At 63.7% G+C, this 14,205-nt stretch overlaps 3 protein-coding genes across 3 annotated transcripts; 2 read left to right on the top strand and 1 right to left on the bottom strand.

The window, feature by feature from the left end:
* Positions 1–1,093: 1,093 nt before the first annotated feature.
* SAMD1 (sterile alpha motif domain containing 1) lies at positions 1,094–4,328 on the top strand. The gene is made up of 5 exons (XM_012758423.3): positions 1,094–2,454; positions 2,864–3,158; positions 3,246–3,342; positions 3,428–3,539; positions 3,635–4,328. The coding sequence occupies exons 1-5, from the start codon at positions 1,501–1,503 to the stop codon at positions 3,791–3,793; spliced, it is 1,617 nt and encodes a 538-aa protein (XP_012613877.3). The 5' UTR covers positions 1,094–1,500; the 3' UTR covers positions 3,794–4,328.
* Positions 4,329–5,522: 1,194 nt separating this feature from the next.
* C4H19orf67 (chromosome 4 C19orf67 homolog) lies at positions 5,523–8,806 on the top strand. The gene is made up of 6 exons (XM_012758419.2): positions 5,523–6,040; positions 6,748–6,892; positions 7,035–7,135; positions 7,225–7,410; positions 7,847–7,981; positions 8,432–8,806. Exons 1-6 carry the CDS (start codon positions 5,703–5,705, stop codon positions 8,604–8,606), a joined length of 1,080 nt encoding a protein of 359 aa, XP_012613873.2. The 5' UTR covers positions 5,523–5,702; the 3' UTR covers positions 8,607–8,806.
* Positions 8,807–12,005: 3,199 nt separating this feature from the next.
* Positions 12,006–13,884, bottom strand: MISP3 (MISP family member 3). Its single transcript, XM_012758422.2, has 3 exons — positions 13,216–13,884; positions 12,623–12,696; positions 12,006–12,371 (listed from the first exon to the last, which is right to left on the bottom strand). The coding sequence occupies exons 1-3, from the start codon at positions 13,781–13,783 to the stop codon at positions 12,354–12,356; spliced, it is 660 nt and encodes a 219-aa protein (XP_012613876.2). The 5' UTR covers positions 13,784–13,884; the 3' UTR covers positions 12,006–12,353.
* Between the last annotated feature and the right edge of the window lie 321 nt (positions 13,885–14,205).

Raw genomic sequence — 14,205 nt, 5'->3', positions numbered from 1 at the left:
ATCTCTCAATAGAAAAGTGGGGAGCCACCCCAATTCGTCCCTCTGTTTGTCCCTCTCATAACTTCTCCCCATCCCAGGAGGGCTCTCAGGCCTGGGGTGGGGCCCCGGGTGGGCACGGGGCGATTCAACCTGTGTGCTGCGAAGGACGAGACTTCCTCTTGAACAGTGTGCTGTTGTAAACATATTTGAAAACTATTACCAATAAAGTTTTGTTTAAAAAAAAAAGTGTCGCTGGTGTTCTCGACTTCGGTCACCCACCCACACACCCCCAGGGGGTTGGAAAGGGAATTTCGGACCGGGCGTCCAGGCTGCTCAGGCCCTGGCCTGGAGTCCGAGCGAAACCGGGTTTAGCTGGAAGCCGCCACTCCTTCCGCCCCGCAGGAGAAGGGGGCGCCAAACTGCCCTCTGACCCCCGCATTCGGGGTCCCCAAATCTGCAGCGCGACCTCTCTGCGTCCGGCCCCGGGCCGAGAGGGCGCTCGAGGGAGACGCCGGGCCGGCGCGCCGGGAGGCCGAGCGGCGGCGGGGGCGGCCCAGGCAGGGGGAGTGGACGGGGGGAGACGGTGCGCGCCCCCTCCCCGCAGCCAGAGCGCGGGACCGGGCGCGCCGGAGGAGCGGAGGGGGCGGCGGCAGCCCGAGGGGCCCCGCAGCGCCCTGCGAGCGCGCCGGCCCCGGCCCGCGGGCGGCGAGTTCCCGGTAAGTGCGGTCCCGAGAGCGGAGCGCGCCGGGGAGGCGTGGAGAGGGGGGCTGGGCGCCGGGGACGTCTGGGTCCCGCGCCCAATGGCTGGAGGGCGGCCGAGCGCCGCCCGCCTGCCCTGCCCGCCCCCTCTCCCCTCCCCCCGGCACTCCCCTCCCCCTCCCCCGCCCGTCGCTTTCCCCCGCCCCCGCCCCGGCGCCAACTCCGCGGCGCCTCCTTAAAAAGCGCGCGGGAGTTGTAAGGGGGGGCCGGAGCGAGCCGGAGTGAGCGAGAGCGCAGGGTAAAGGGGGCGGACGGGGGGCCCGGGCTCCACCTTAAAAGCGGGCGCGTGGGGGTGGGAGGGAGGAAGGCGGGCGGCGGGGAGGAGGGAGGGAGGGAGGGAAGGAAGGGGGGCCGGAGTGTCCCGGGCGCAGGGCGCGCGTGCGGCGGCGGCGGCGGCAGCGGCGGCGGGGAGGGGCCGGCCGCGCCGCGCTCCCCTCCTCCCTCCTCGCATCCCCGGCCCCGCGCGCGCCCAGCAGAAGCGGGGCTGTGTGTGCGTGCGTGCGAGTGAGTGAGTGTGTGCATATTTTTTTTCTCTCTTTTCTTTCTCTCTCACTGTTTTTTCTCTCTCTCGCTCCCTCTCTCGCTCTTTTTTTTTTGCAAAGAAACGGCAGCGCCGCCGCCGCCGCCGCTCCGCCGAGGCGCTGCGCCCCCCGGGGGGGAGGCGGAGGAGGCGGGCAGCGGCGGAGGGAGGGGAGCCGGGGAGGGGGGCGCCGCGCTGGGAGGGAGGCAGCGCGCACGGTGCAGCCGGGCCGGGCGGGAGGCATGGCGGGGCCCCCGGCCCTACCCCCGCCGGAGACGGCGGCGGCCGCCACCACGGCTGCCGCCGCCTCGTCGTCCGCCGCTTCCCCGCACTACCAAGAGTGGATCCTGGACACGATCGACTCGCTGCGCTCGCGCAAGGCGCGGCCGGACCTGGAGCGCATCTGCCGGATGGTGCGGCGGCGGCACGGCCCGGAGCCGGAGCGCACGCGCGCCGAGCTCGAGAAACTGATCCAGCAGCGCGCCGTGCTCCGGGTCAGCTACAAGGGGAGCATCTCGTACCGCAACGCGGCGCGCGTCCAGCCGCCCCGGCGCGGAGCCACCCCGCCGGCCCCGCCGCGCGCCCCCCGCGGGGGCCCCGCCGCCGCCGCCGCGCCGCCGCCCACGCCCGCCCCGCCGCCACCGCCCGCGCCCGTCGCCGCCGCCGCCCCGGCCCGGGCGCCCCGCGCGGCCGCCGCCGCCGCCACAGCGCCCCCCTCGCCCGGCCCCGCGCAGCCGGGCCCCCGCGCGCAGCGGGCCGCGCCCCTGGCCGCGCCGCCGCCCGCGCCGGCCGCTCCCCCGGCGGCGGCGCCCCCGGCCGGCCCGCGCCGCGCCCCCCCGCCCGCCGTCGCCGCCCGGGAGCCGCCGCTGCCGCCGCCGCCACCGCCGCCGGCGCCGCCACAGCAGCAGCAGCCGCCGCCGCCGCCGCCGCAGCCACAGCCGCCGCCGGAGGGGGGCGCGGCGCGGGCCGGCGGCCCGGCGCGGCCCGTGAGCCTGCGGGAAGTCGTGCGCTACCTCGGGGGCAGCGGCGGCTCCGGAGGCCGCCTGACCCGCGGCCGCGTGCAGGGGCTGCTGGAGGAGGAGGCGGCGGCGCGGGGCCGCCTGGAGCGCACCCGCCTCGGAGCGCTTGCGCTGCCCCGCGGGGACAGGCCCGGACGGGCGCCGCCGGCCGCCAGCGCCCGCCCGTCTCGGAGCAAGGTGAGCGCGCCGGGGCGCCGCGCGGTGGGCAGGTGCGGGCGAAGTTGGCGGCGGGGGCGCGAGTCCCGGGAGGAGCCGGGCGGCGGGTGGCCGGGCTTTTGCGCGCGTTCCCTGCGGGCTCGGCGGGTGGTGACCTTGGCAAGTGACTTAATCTCCCCGAGCCTCAGTTTCCTCCGCTGTAAGCGCGGCTTAGTAACAGTAGCGACCCCTTGGGGTTGTTGTGCGAGTTTCGTGAGATTTGGTTGCTGAGGGTTTGGAGCACACAGAGCCCGGCACGGAGTGACGCGGAAAAGTTAGTCCGCATTGTTACTAAAGGTGGCGTTGGGCACACCGCTCGGTCCCGGGTCCAGGGTCTGGGGCCAGGGTCAGAGCAGCTGCCTAACCTCGCCTGCTTCCCTCCCGGGCGCAGAGGGGTGGAGAAGAGCGAGTGCTTGAGAAAGAAGAGGAAGATGATGAAGACGAAGATGAAGATGATGAAGACGATGTGTCTGAGAGCTCAGAAGTGCCAGAGAGTGACCGTCCTGCAGGTGCTCAGCACCATCAACTCAATGGCGAGCGGGGCCCTCAGAGTGCCAAGGAGAGGGTCAAGGAGTGGTCGTCCTGTGGACCCCACCAGGGCCAGGATGAGGGGCGGGGACCAGCGCCGGGCAGCGGCACCCGACAGGTGTTCTCCATGGCAGCCATGAATAAGGAGGGGGGATCAGGTGAGGAGACCCCTCTGGGTGGGGTGCCAGGTGGGGACCAACTGGGCCCTAAGACAAAGCCACAGGCAGCTGCTGTTTCTTTCCCAGCCTCTGTCGCCACCGGCCCAGACTCCCCGTCCCCGGTGCCTTTGCCCCCAGGAAAACCAGCCCTCCCTGGGGCCGACGGGACCCCCTTTGGCTGTCCGTAAGTTGGGGTGTTTGAGACGTGCGGGTGCTGCCCAGCGGTGTGTGACCTGGGCGTTCACCGGTGGCCCTCTGTTTTGCTGCAGTCCGGGGCGCAAAGAGAAGCCGGCTGACCCCGTGGAGTGGACGGTGATGGATGTGGTGGAGTATTTCACAGAGGCAGGCTTCCCCGAGCAGGCGACAGCTTTCCAAGAACAGGTGAGTTCCCAGCCCGGGACCACGCAACACGCACGCGCACACACAGCCCCAGCACGCGGGGGCTGTGAGCCTGCTCTCTGTCCCGTCCCGCCCAGGAGATCGATGGCAAGTCTTTGCTGCTGATGCAGCGCACAGACGTCCTCACCGGCCTGTCCATCCGCCTCGGCCCCGCCCTCAAAATCTACGAGCACCACATCAAGGTGCTTCAGCAAGGCCACTTTGAGGACGATGACCCTGATGGCTTTCTAGGCTGAGCGCCCAGCCTTGCCCCTGCCCATCCCAGCCCCCCTCCCACCTGAGACCCCCCAGAGTCCAGGAGCTGGATGGGGACTCCCTCCTAACAGATTCCAGGGAGGGGACACACCCTCCCTTTCTCATCTCCTTCCTTTGTGTCTCACACACACACACCTGCCCCCCAGCTCATCAGTGTGGCTGGGGGGGGGCATCGGCCTGTTCCTTTCACCCCGGGAGGCCAGTCCTCCCCCCAGCCCAGGACATTTTTGGAAAAAGAAAATAAAAAAAAAAAAGAGTGGGAGGCACTTCTCATCTCCCCAAGAACTCTTCAGTCCAGCCAGTTGTTTCCTATATAAATGTGTTTTTCTGCCTGTTCATTTCGGTGGGTGGCCTTTCCTGCCTGCCCCCACCGCCCACGCCCCTTCCCAGTCTGCCCTTGGCCTCCAGGGCGGCGGCGGCTGGGGTGGGGTCCCTGGGCCCTCCCTGCCCTCCCCTCTTTCTTTCTGTTGGTTGTCGCTCCAGCTGGCTGTATTGCTTTTTAATATTGCACCGAAAGTTTTTTAAATAAAATTTTAAAAAAAGGAAAAGCGAAAAAAAAAAAATGCCACGGAGTCCATTTTTTTATGAATGGGGTGGGGAAAGGTGTTGAAGAGCCTCCTGGGAGACCCTAAGGTTAGAACAAAATTGTCTGGGCCGGCTGAAAGGGGCTGCCTCAGCCTGCTGTGACAGTAAGGTCTCCAGGGGGGTGTGGACAGAACAGAGTCAGGCACACACAGTAGGTGCTCAAATGTTTGTTGAGTGACTAGCAGTTAACTCCATTTTTTTTTTTTTTTTTTTTTAAAGAGACAGAGTCTCACTCTGTCACCTAGGCTGGATGGTCAGAGCTTACTGCAGTCTCAAACTGCTGGGCTCCCTCCTCCGCTTCCTGAGTGGCTGGGACTGCAGCCCAGCGCCAAGTTGTTTTTTTTTTTTTAGAGACAGGATCTGGCTATGTCGCCCAGGCTGGTCTCAAACTCCTGGCCTCAACTCCCTCCTTAGCCCCTCGAACAATTCCATGCTTTCAGAGCATTTTTCCTCAGTCGTCCTCCCTGTAGGTCTACGAAGCAAAGAACTCGTAAAAACCCACTTTACAGATGAGGGAGGGAAGGTAGCTAGCTCAGGCCCACCCATCCTGAGTTCTTTCCTCAGAGTCTTTAAATATAATTCATGTCTTTGGCTTCCTAGCCAGGTAACTTGTCAGCCTGTTGGGGGCGGGGTGTGTCCTGGGACCGTGTAGGGTTTCCAGGGAGGGGTTCCTGCTCCTGCCCATGAAAGTGACAGAAAGGGCCGGGCCATCAGCTAAAGTCCCGGGATAGGAAACAGTGTCCAAGCGAAGACTGAGAAGTAGGAATCGCTGCTACATCACGGAATCCCTGCTAAGTTCTAAGGCGGTCTCTCAAGTCCATCAGAGTTAAAACAACAAAGAAACAGGTTCCCCGGGGTCGGAGGCGGACCCGGCTGCGTACACCTGCGCCCTGAGGTTTGCACGCACGTTAGAGACCCCTCTTCCCTAGGGGGTCGCCTTGGAGAGAGAGAGAGGTGCGGGCCCCGGGCCGCCCCCGCGACGTGACGTCCCCGCGCCGGCGGGGTGGTGGCCGGGCTCGCCCCTCGGGCGCCGGGCTGCGGGCGCGCGTGTGCGCGGGCCGCGACGGGGCGCAGCGGTTGCGCAGCGCGGATCGGAGCGGCGCGCCCCTCCCGCGTGTCGGGATTCAAAAGAGGCGGACCCCCGGCGCGCGCGGCGCCGGCTGCGGCTGGAGAGGTCGAGGCAGGGCCGAGCGCTCCCAGCCCAGGCGAGTCCCAGGCCCCCGCGGCGGGCCGGGCTGGAACCCGAGGCCAACCTGGGCACCCGCACTCGCTCAGACAGCTCGGGTCTCCGCCCCCGGGCCGGCCATGGCTTCGGAGCAGTGGTTCGTGGGGCCGCTCCCTCTGGGCCCCGGAGAAACGCCGCCCCCCGACGACTTGGAACCCGGGGCGCAGGCCTGCGGAAAGCCCTCGTGGTCGACGCCCCCTGCCATTCCGGGGGACCCGCCGGAGCCCGAGCCTGAGGACGTCCAGGAGCAGCTGCAGGAGGCCCCAGCCGCCTCCACGCCCTCCCCCGAGCCGCTGGGCCCCGGGCCCGGGCCAGCCGCTCCCCGCCTCGCCCTGGACACCATGTTCAGCCCCATCACCGAACAGCTCCGCTACCTGCTCAAGAAGGCAGAGGACTTCCAGAGCTACCTGCTCTACAGGTGACTGACGAGGGGCGGGCTCTTAGGTCCCTATGGGCAAGGAGACTCAGAGGAGAGGGTGACAGGTTAGGTGACACACACCGTGGTTGCAAACTTAAAGCATTAGGAGCCAGAGGGAGACAGCAGATGAAGCTAGCCGATTAGGGATCCAATTTCAGAGGGTGGTGAGAACCCTGTGGAACCGGGGGTGTTACCATCCCGAGACCCCCTGTGGGCCTGGAGGGCTTGCTAAGTCTCTAGGACTTTCTCTCCCAGTTTTTAAACGTTGGTTTAGATCTTGAACCCTGAGCCTCGCTAAACAAAACTCACCTGAGGCAGGTTTGGCCCACAGACTGCCAATTTGAGACCCCCAAAGGATAATGTGATCCCCACACCGGGGGAGGAAGGAGGTGTGATTGTCAGGTGTCCGTGTCCATTGGAAACCCCTGGGGGGCTGTTTCCACCCTGGATTTCTGGCCTTCACCCTGCCCAGAAAGTTTTGAGTCTGTAGTGAGTCCTGGGCCTCAGGTGTCAGCCTTTTCACAAGTGTTCCAAATGGTTCAGATGTAGGTGGGCTCGAACCACGTTCAGGGGAAAGGCCTGGGACTAGGAGATTTTGCACGGGGGTGGGTCTGTCCAGGCCAGGGATGCGGGTGGAGGGTGAGCAGAATGGGAGCAACTGGTAAGAGGGGGAGGGACCCCAGGCAAAGGCCCCCTTCTCCCTTCAGCAGGGACAGCGTACAGAAGGAACAGCTGGCAAAGGCCATGCCGACCTTCCTGCAGATGTGCGAGCCCTACTTCCTGTACCTGGAGGCAGCCGCGAGGAGCATGCCCCCCATCTACGGAGCCCTGCAGGAGCTGATCCGGAAGGGGGTCTGTGTGTGCTTCCAAGCAGGTTTCCTGGACCCCACGCCCCTTCCTGCCCACAGCTCCAGGCCTGGGGGACAGGAGGGAGGGAGGGGGGGGGGTGTTCCCCGCAGGCCAGCTGATCTCGTTACACCTCCTCTCCCCGCAGCTGTTGGAGATCTCCCAGCAGCTGACCCTGCGCCTGGAACAGCTGGTCCTCATGTATGCGTCCTTCGGCTTCGTGAGCCTGGAGGACACGGACCCTCTGAGGTAAAGGGTAGGAGACGGATTTGGGGCGCGGGGGAGAGTGTGACATAGTCTGGGGCCCGGCCTCACCCCCCGCTCTCCCACCCTGCCAGCATCTCCTGCTTCTTCTGCGGGAGGTTCTCCATCAGCCCTTCCCACGAGGTGTCCATCTTCAGATACTGTGCCCCGGCTGCCTACACTGCCAGCCGCTTCCCCAGGTACCTCTACAAGAAGATGCGCTGGAGCCTGGAGACCATGCCAGAGCCCGGTGGCAGGGGGCAAGATTCCCATGTGGACTAGTAAGTCCCCTTACCAAAATAAAAGTCCTCCCTTCTCTGAGATGAGGAATGCTAACATGGGTCTCTGGACTACCAGCAACATGAAAAGCAAACCAGAAAACTAAAGACCTTTGAAAGGCCGCCTCTACCCTTTTTTCTTTATTTAAACTCACCCTCCCATCAAAATAAAAGCCCTTATCTTAAAAGGAGGCTGGCGGGCGGGGAGAAAAGGCCTTGGTATTTATTGAGTCACATTCCTGAGAATTTCAGAACAACTTGTGATGAGTTTCTACCCGCTCCCCCCTTCAAAATCAAAGCCCTCAACAGAAGCAGCTATGAGGCTGATCAGTTTTCATGGTTTATTACAGAACATGTTCTTAAAAAAAACAAAACAAAACAAAACAAAAAAACAAACAAACAAAAAAAAAGTTTTCATGGTTGCTTCCTCCCGTCCCAGCTATTTCCTGTGCTACCGAGACACCTGGGAAGACACAGGCAAGAGTCCGGCCAATTCGTGCCCCCAGATCCAGAAGCTGTGGTCCATTGGCCGATGGGTGCCCCTAGGACCGGCTGAGGACGACATTTACTCCTGGTAGGAACCAGGGCCATGGCCAGGCGGGCTCTGGAGGGAGGGGCGGAACCCCACCAAAGACCATCTTTCTCCCCCAACTGGATGCTGCCCTTGGTAACCACAGCGTGTTTTATTGTGCTATAAAATGAAAAGCGCTCTATGCAGACGCTAGCGACAACCCAGTGGGGTCTGTACTAGTGGCCCCATTTTACAAAGAAAGAAAACAGGTGCCCAGAGAGGTTGAGCTCCCTGCCCGAGGACACACAGCGAGCAGTGTGATCGGGACAGCTGGGAGACAGTCACTCAGTTACACTCTCAGTTTCTCGTCCACAAGGAGACAACTTCCCTCCCGGGTTTGCCCCCAGCTGAAACAGAAGCCTCTTTCAGCCGCGGCTTCTCGGCCCCGGGGAGGGGCTCCGGGGGGCAGGGGGCACTCAGGCCCGGGCCCGGCTGTCCCCCCGGGCCCCCCAGGATTTTGTGCCCGCAGCCACCTGGGGACTACCAGCAGCTGCTGACCATCGGCTTCGAGGAGCCGTCGCACACGCTGGCCACCGACCTGCTGGTGCAGATCCTCACGGGCCAGGCGGGCCCGGCGCGGCCCCCGAGCGCAGCGGGGCCCGCCGCGTGGGCGGCGCCGGGGTCCTGACCCCGTGCGGGCGGGCGGGCGGGCGCCGGAGCCTGCCGGTCTCGAACTCCGCGAGAGGCGGCCGGCCGGCCGGAGGGGCTCGCCCGCTCTCCAGCGGAGCCCGGCCTCGCCTCCCGATAGGCCCGGGCCGCGCCGAGCCCCGCCGGGCCGCGGAGCCCACGCCTCGGACGCGCCACTTCTGTGTTCAATAAAAGAAAGAGGTCACAGGCTCCGCGTCCGCTCCGAGCGCCGCGCCGCGCCGCGCCCCGCCCACCCGCGTGGCCTTCTGGGGAATGTAGGCATCGGAAGCGGGCCCGTCGTCTTGCCTACCGGCGGGCGAGAGCGCGGCGCGTGCGCAGGCGCGCGCATGAAGCAGAAAGGGAAGTAGCGGCGCGGGTCAGCAAGCCAGAAGACCGCAAGTTTCGGGTAGCAGGAAAGTTCTCAACACCCACTGGAGGAAAAGACTTGGGGCCACGCCCACTCCCGTTTTGACCCGGAAGTTGTTTGTGTTTTTTTCCGCCCAACGTAAAAGACTACATTACCCGACGTGCCCCAGGAAAGCGGTCGCGATCGGTTTCCGAAGGGCCGAGTCAGACTTATTTTTTTTTTTACCCTCTTCCAGCTTTTGGGACTTTAGATCCGGGCGTGTCGCCGTCCTTCTTCTGCGGGTATCCCGGGCGCGAGCCGTGTGTGGGAGAGTCGTAAGGGGCCCCAGCTTGGGGGTCCCTGAGCCTCTCTTCACCCCAGGGCGGGAGAGAGGAGACCCAGGATGAGGGAGGCGGACGCACCTGTTTAAAGCTCCCGCGAGCGAGTGGCGGGGCTCGAACCCCAGGGCAGGTCCTTCTGACCTCAGCTGGCCCCTTGCCGGAGGAAGGGCGTCCTTCCTGACCCGGGGGTCGCTCAGCGGCGCGTTATCCCCTTTTAAACCAAGGGACGCCTTTTGGCCCCCCTCCCCCCTAACGCTCTCGAGCACGGCGCGCGCCTCATTGTCCCTGGCACGTGGTGTCATCGCAAGCCTCAGTTTACAAGCGGCCAAAAACGGGCCTAAGAGGCGAAGCGAGTCAAAGAGTGGACCCCGCCCCCCCAAAACCCTTGCCCTTCGTGCGGGCTTCTGGGACAATTTCTGACTGCAAGGATTTACTTACTTATTTATTTTAGTCTCTGGTCGTGGTCTGAATGAGTTCAAGGAAATTCTGATTCCCTGATACCGAGTTGAGGTGTAGCCCCTGTGAGTCTGCCTGTGGCTGTTGAGACTCGTAGCTCGATCCAGTAGAAATAGAGAGCGAGCCACAAACGCAAGTCACATGCGTAATTTCAAACTTCTTAGTAACGGCATAAAAAATAGACGAGGTCAGGTTCACTTTAGTGATATTTTTTTATTTAATCCAATATACCCAAAATGTTATTTCAACATAAAATCCATGCAAAAATTAGTGATGAGATATTTTCCTTTTTTTTTTTTTTTTTTTGTGCTAAGTCTTTGAAAGCTGGTATTTCGGGCTTACAAGTGCATCTTAATTCAGACTAGCCACAAGCAGCTTTATATTGTCTTCTTCAAATGAAAGCCACAGTCTGCGTGCCCTAAACGTTTCCGGTGGGTAGTGGCAGTGCAATACTGGAAGAGGAAGGAAACAAGCTTGATTTCCTGGGTCCTGTTGCTCAGCAGCTGTCTACACCCGTGCTTCTCACACTTTAGCACATACCAGAATCACGCGGAGAGGTCCATCATTAGGACTGGGCCGAGACTCAGGTCCTTGCATTTCTAACAAGTCCCCGAGTATGGCTGCTACTGCTGGCCCAGGCACCACACTTTGAGAACTTCTGGTCTACATCTGCATCATGGTTCTCAAACTTGGCTGCACATTGGAATAAGCTGGGAGGAGCTTTAAAATAAAAATACGGATGTCAAGCACCCCCACACAACATTCTGATTTGCTCGCCACAGGGGGCCTCAGTTAAGTTTAATATGCGGGAAAGTTAGAGAACCCCTGGCTCTCTCCTGCCTTTCTCTCGGGATCTCCCAGAATCAAGGTCAAGCACGCGGTCAGTGTAGGGACAATAGGGTCAGGAGTTGGGCCCTTCTTGGACTGAGCTGCTCTTGGCTGTATGAGCCTTTCTTCTCATGTGTACTTCATTTGCTGTCCCTATGCAGGGGACAGAGTTGGACAGACCGAGGAGTCCAAACAGCAATTCCAAAAAGTTCCTGGGCCTCACCTTTTCTGGTCTCAGTGCACTTCTAAGAAGCTGTTAAACTCTAGCCCCAGAATTTTAACTGCACAGATACAGTTTTACAGACAACTTGGGGCGTTCACCCACCCTCTCCAACCCTCATCCAGGGAAGAGAAATTAACCAGGGCTTGCAAATGGACAGCCACAGGTTCTGTTGTAAGCAGGTGATGCTTGCCACTCTCCCTCCCTCCCTCATGATTTTAAAAGTTTTTTCCAAGGCCGGGCGCGGTGGCTCACGCCTGTAATCCTAGCTCTCTGGGAGGCCGAGGCGGGCGGATTGCTCGAGGTCGGGAGTTCAAAACCAGCCTGAGCAAGAGCGAGACCCCGTCTCTACTATAAATAGAAAGAAACTAATTGGCCAACTAATATATATAGAAAAAATTAGCCGGGCATGGTGGCGCATGCCTGTAGTCCCAGCTACTTGGGAGGCTGAGACAGAAGGATCGCTTGAGCCCAGGAGTCTGAGGTTGCTGTGAGCGAGGCTGACGCCACGGCACTCACTCTAGCCTAGGCAACAAAGTGAGACTCTGTCTCAAAAAAAAAAAAAAAGTTTTTTCCAAATAGTTCCAATCGTGCAAAGTTCAGATTTTTATTTTGTGTATATATATTATTTAATAGTCTAAGAAGCAAAGATTTCTCTTTTAAAGGCTGGGTGTCCAGTTGCTTTTGGAAAACAGAAACTCGTGACACTTCCCTCCCTCCCTCCACTCCTCCCTTGCGAGGAACTGTGATGTCAAGGACCATGGTCAGAAACTGCTGATGTGGAGGAGTAGCTTGTACCCTCACCACGTATGCCCTTTTATTCCTGTTTCTTTTCTTTTTTTTTTAATAGCTATTGCATACGTCTCCAGGGTAGAACAGCCTCTTATCACCTGTGTCTAGCCAGCGCCCGGCGCGGGGCTCCCCATTGGCGCAAATAAATATTGACAAAGAAACTTGGAGAGGGAGGGCGTGCGTCCTGTCGGAGCGTCGCGTTTGCGCCCGTGCCGCCAGGGGGCAGTCGGACCCGGGCCAGGCCAGGGCTGGCCGGGGGAGGCGGGCAGCCCGGGAACCGGGCGATAAGGGCACATTCCCGCATTCCGCATTCCGGCCGGCGCCTCTTGCGGTTTTCTCAGGCCGCCCTCCGCCCTCCGCCCTCCGCCTTCCCGCCCCACCCCAGACCAGGAGGACCCAGAAGAAAACAGCCTCCACTGCCCTGAAAGAAGTGGCTTTATTGGGGGAGGGGGCGGCTGAGACCCTCTAACAGCCCAGGGAGGGAGGGCGGCTCAGCTCGCAGTTGGCAGGAGCCGGGCTGGGCGGTCTCGCCGGCCGAGCTGTGCGTGGTGGTCAGTTTCCCAAGGCGGACGAAGCGGTTGTATGGAGAGGGCTGGTCAGTTTCATAAAGTCAAGATCAAGGTTGGGCTGGTCGATCTCATCTTCCCCAGCGCCGGGAGCTGACCCGCATCCAGACCTGCTGCAGGGGGGCACCGCGGGGTACCCGCCTCCCGGCCCCTCGACGGGTCTGGTACTTCCGGCCACAGGTCCCACCCTGCTCCACCCTCAAGGTTTGCGCGCTTCCTGGGGAGAGAGGGCCAGAAGGAAGGCCGGCCTCAGAGACCCGCGCCCCGCACCCGGGTGCAGGGTGGGGCGGTTGGGGCCCCAGGACGACCGCATCCTCTGCACCCCCGGGCTGCGCCCCACACTTCGAGCTCTGGCCAGAGGGGCGCTCCAAGGGGCGCAGGGCTACATCTTTCCGCACGCGGCGTCCTGGCGCCGCAGGGAGGACGGGAGCGGCAAGCGCTCTGGGTGACGGGGAAGGGGGCGCCCACCTGCTCCAGCCCGTTCTCCGAGGCCTTTCTGCGGGGGGGCCAGATCACCGCCAACTTCCCGTCGCCCCTGCTCGCTGTGGGGGGAAGGAGCGCTCAGCCGGGGGTGCCCCTCCTCTTGCCAGCTGGAGGCAGCCGGGATGAGGGAGGCCGACCGCGCCCCTTTAACACACAGGCGTTCACCCTTCTCGTCCCCATCGAGGCCCCCATCCAGCTCCGGGGAGCCCAGGAACCCGAAGGAGGAGGGAGGTGAACCCAGAATGGAGAGGCAGGAGCCGGAAAATTCAGAGGGACGATCCAGTAGTGCCAGAACCCAGTCAGGGTTCCCTGGAACCCGGAATTCCAGGGAAAGAGGAAGACATCTGGAATCCGCCCCCCCAACCTGGAGGGTGTGGGGCTGGGAGTCCGCCGCTCCGGGTGGGAAGTGGAGCCCGGGGGCTGGGCAGCCCAGAAGGGGTGGGCAGAGGACGGGACGTGGAGAAGGGGGTCCCAGGAGTCTGGGAGCCTGCAAGGAGAGACCCCGAGAATCCAGAGAAGGGGCCCCCGGCGTTGGGCAGCCAGTGGGGCGGCCAGCACACCGGGGTCCCCGGGCTTACCGGCGAGGCTCGGCGCAGGCTCCTGGAACTCGGCGGTCCCGTAGACGCTGCGCCGCTGCCGCTGCAGCTCCCGCTCGCGCTCGCGCGCCTCGTGCACCTCCTGCTCCAGCAGCGACGGAGCCGCGCACGGCGGGGCGCGGGCCAGCACCGGGCACCGGGCCTGCGCCGCCGAGCGCGGCGGGCCCCCGGGCTCCAGCAGCCGCGGCGGGCCCCCGCCGCCCTCCGCCGCCGCCGGGGAGCAGCTCCCCGCGGCGGCCTCGAAGAAGCGCTTGAGCTCGGCCAGCGGCTGCCGCGGCGACCCGGCGCGCGGTGGCGGGGCCGCGGGGCGCGCCAGCGCCGCCTGCCGGTGGGCCTCCCGCTCGATGTCTCGCAGCATCTGCGCGCCCGCCCGCGCGCGCTCCGAGGCGCGCGTGGGCGCGGGGCCAGGGCCCGGCAGGCTCAGCACCGGCCGCACGCGCAGCTCCACGAGTTCGCGGCTCGCTCGGCCCGGGCTCAGGCCCCGGCTCCGGCGCAGGCTCTCTTCGCGTTCGCAGCTGCGGCGGATTTCGCGCTCGATGGGAGTCTCCATGGGCAGCTCCTCCGGAGGCGGCTGGAACGGGCTTGGCCCGCCAGAGGAGGAGGTCTCAGGGCCCGGAGGGGGACACGGCCCCTGGACCCCCGCACTTCGCGCTTCGGACGGCCCAGGGTCGTCGCTGCCTGGCTCGAGGCTCACTAGGCCCGCAGCTGTGGACGGCCCGGCGCGCCCGGCGTCCTGCTCGCCTGACGGCTTGGGGACTTCGCCCTCTTGCTCCGGGGTCTCGACGCCCTGCTCTGCGGCGGGCACGGGGACCTCGCGGCTCGGCCCGGACACTTCGGCGTCCCGCTGTACAGCAGGCTCCAGGGCTTCGCTGCCTGGCCCAGGGGGCTCGTGGCCCCGAGCTTCAGGCGACCCCAGGGCTCCGCTCTCTGGCCCGGGGGCCTCTACGTCCAGGGTTGGGAGCAGCTCGGAAG

This window comes from Microcebus murinus, chromosome 4, assembly GCF_040939455.1.
Source record: "Microcebus murinus isolate Inina chromosome 4, M.murinus_Inina_mat1.0, whole genome shotgun sequence".
Lineage (NCBI taxonomy): Eukaryota > Metazoa > Chordata > Mammalia > Primates > Cheirogaleidae > Microcebus > Microcebus murinus.
The sequence above is the reverse complement of the archived record's forward strand: the minus strand, read 5'-3'. Positions and strand labels throughout refer to the sequence as shown.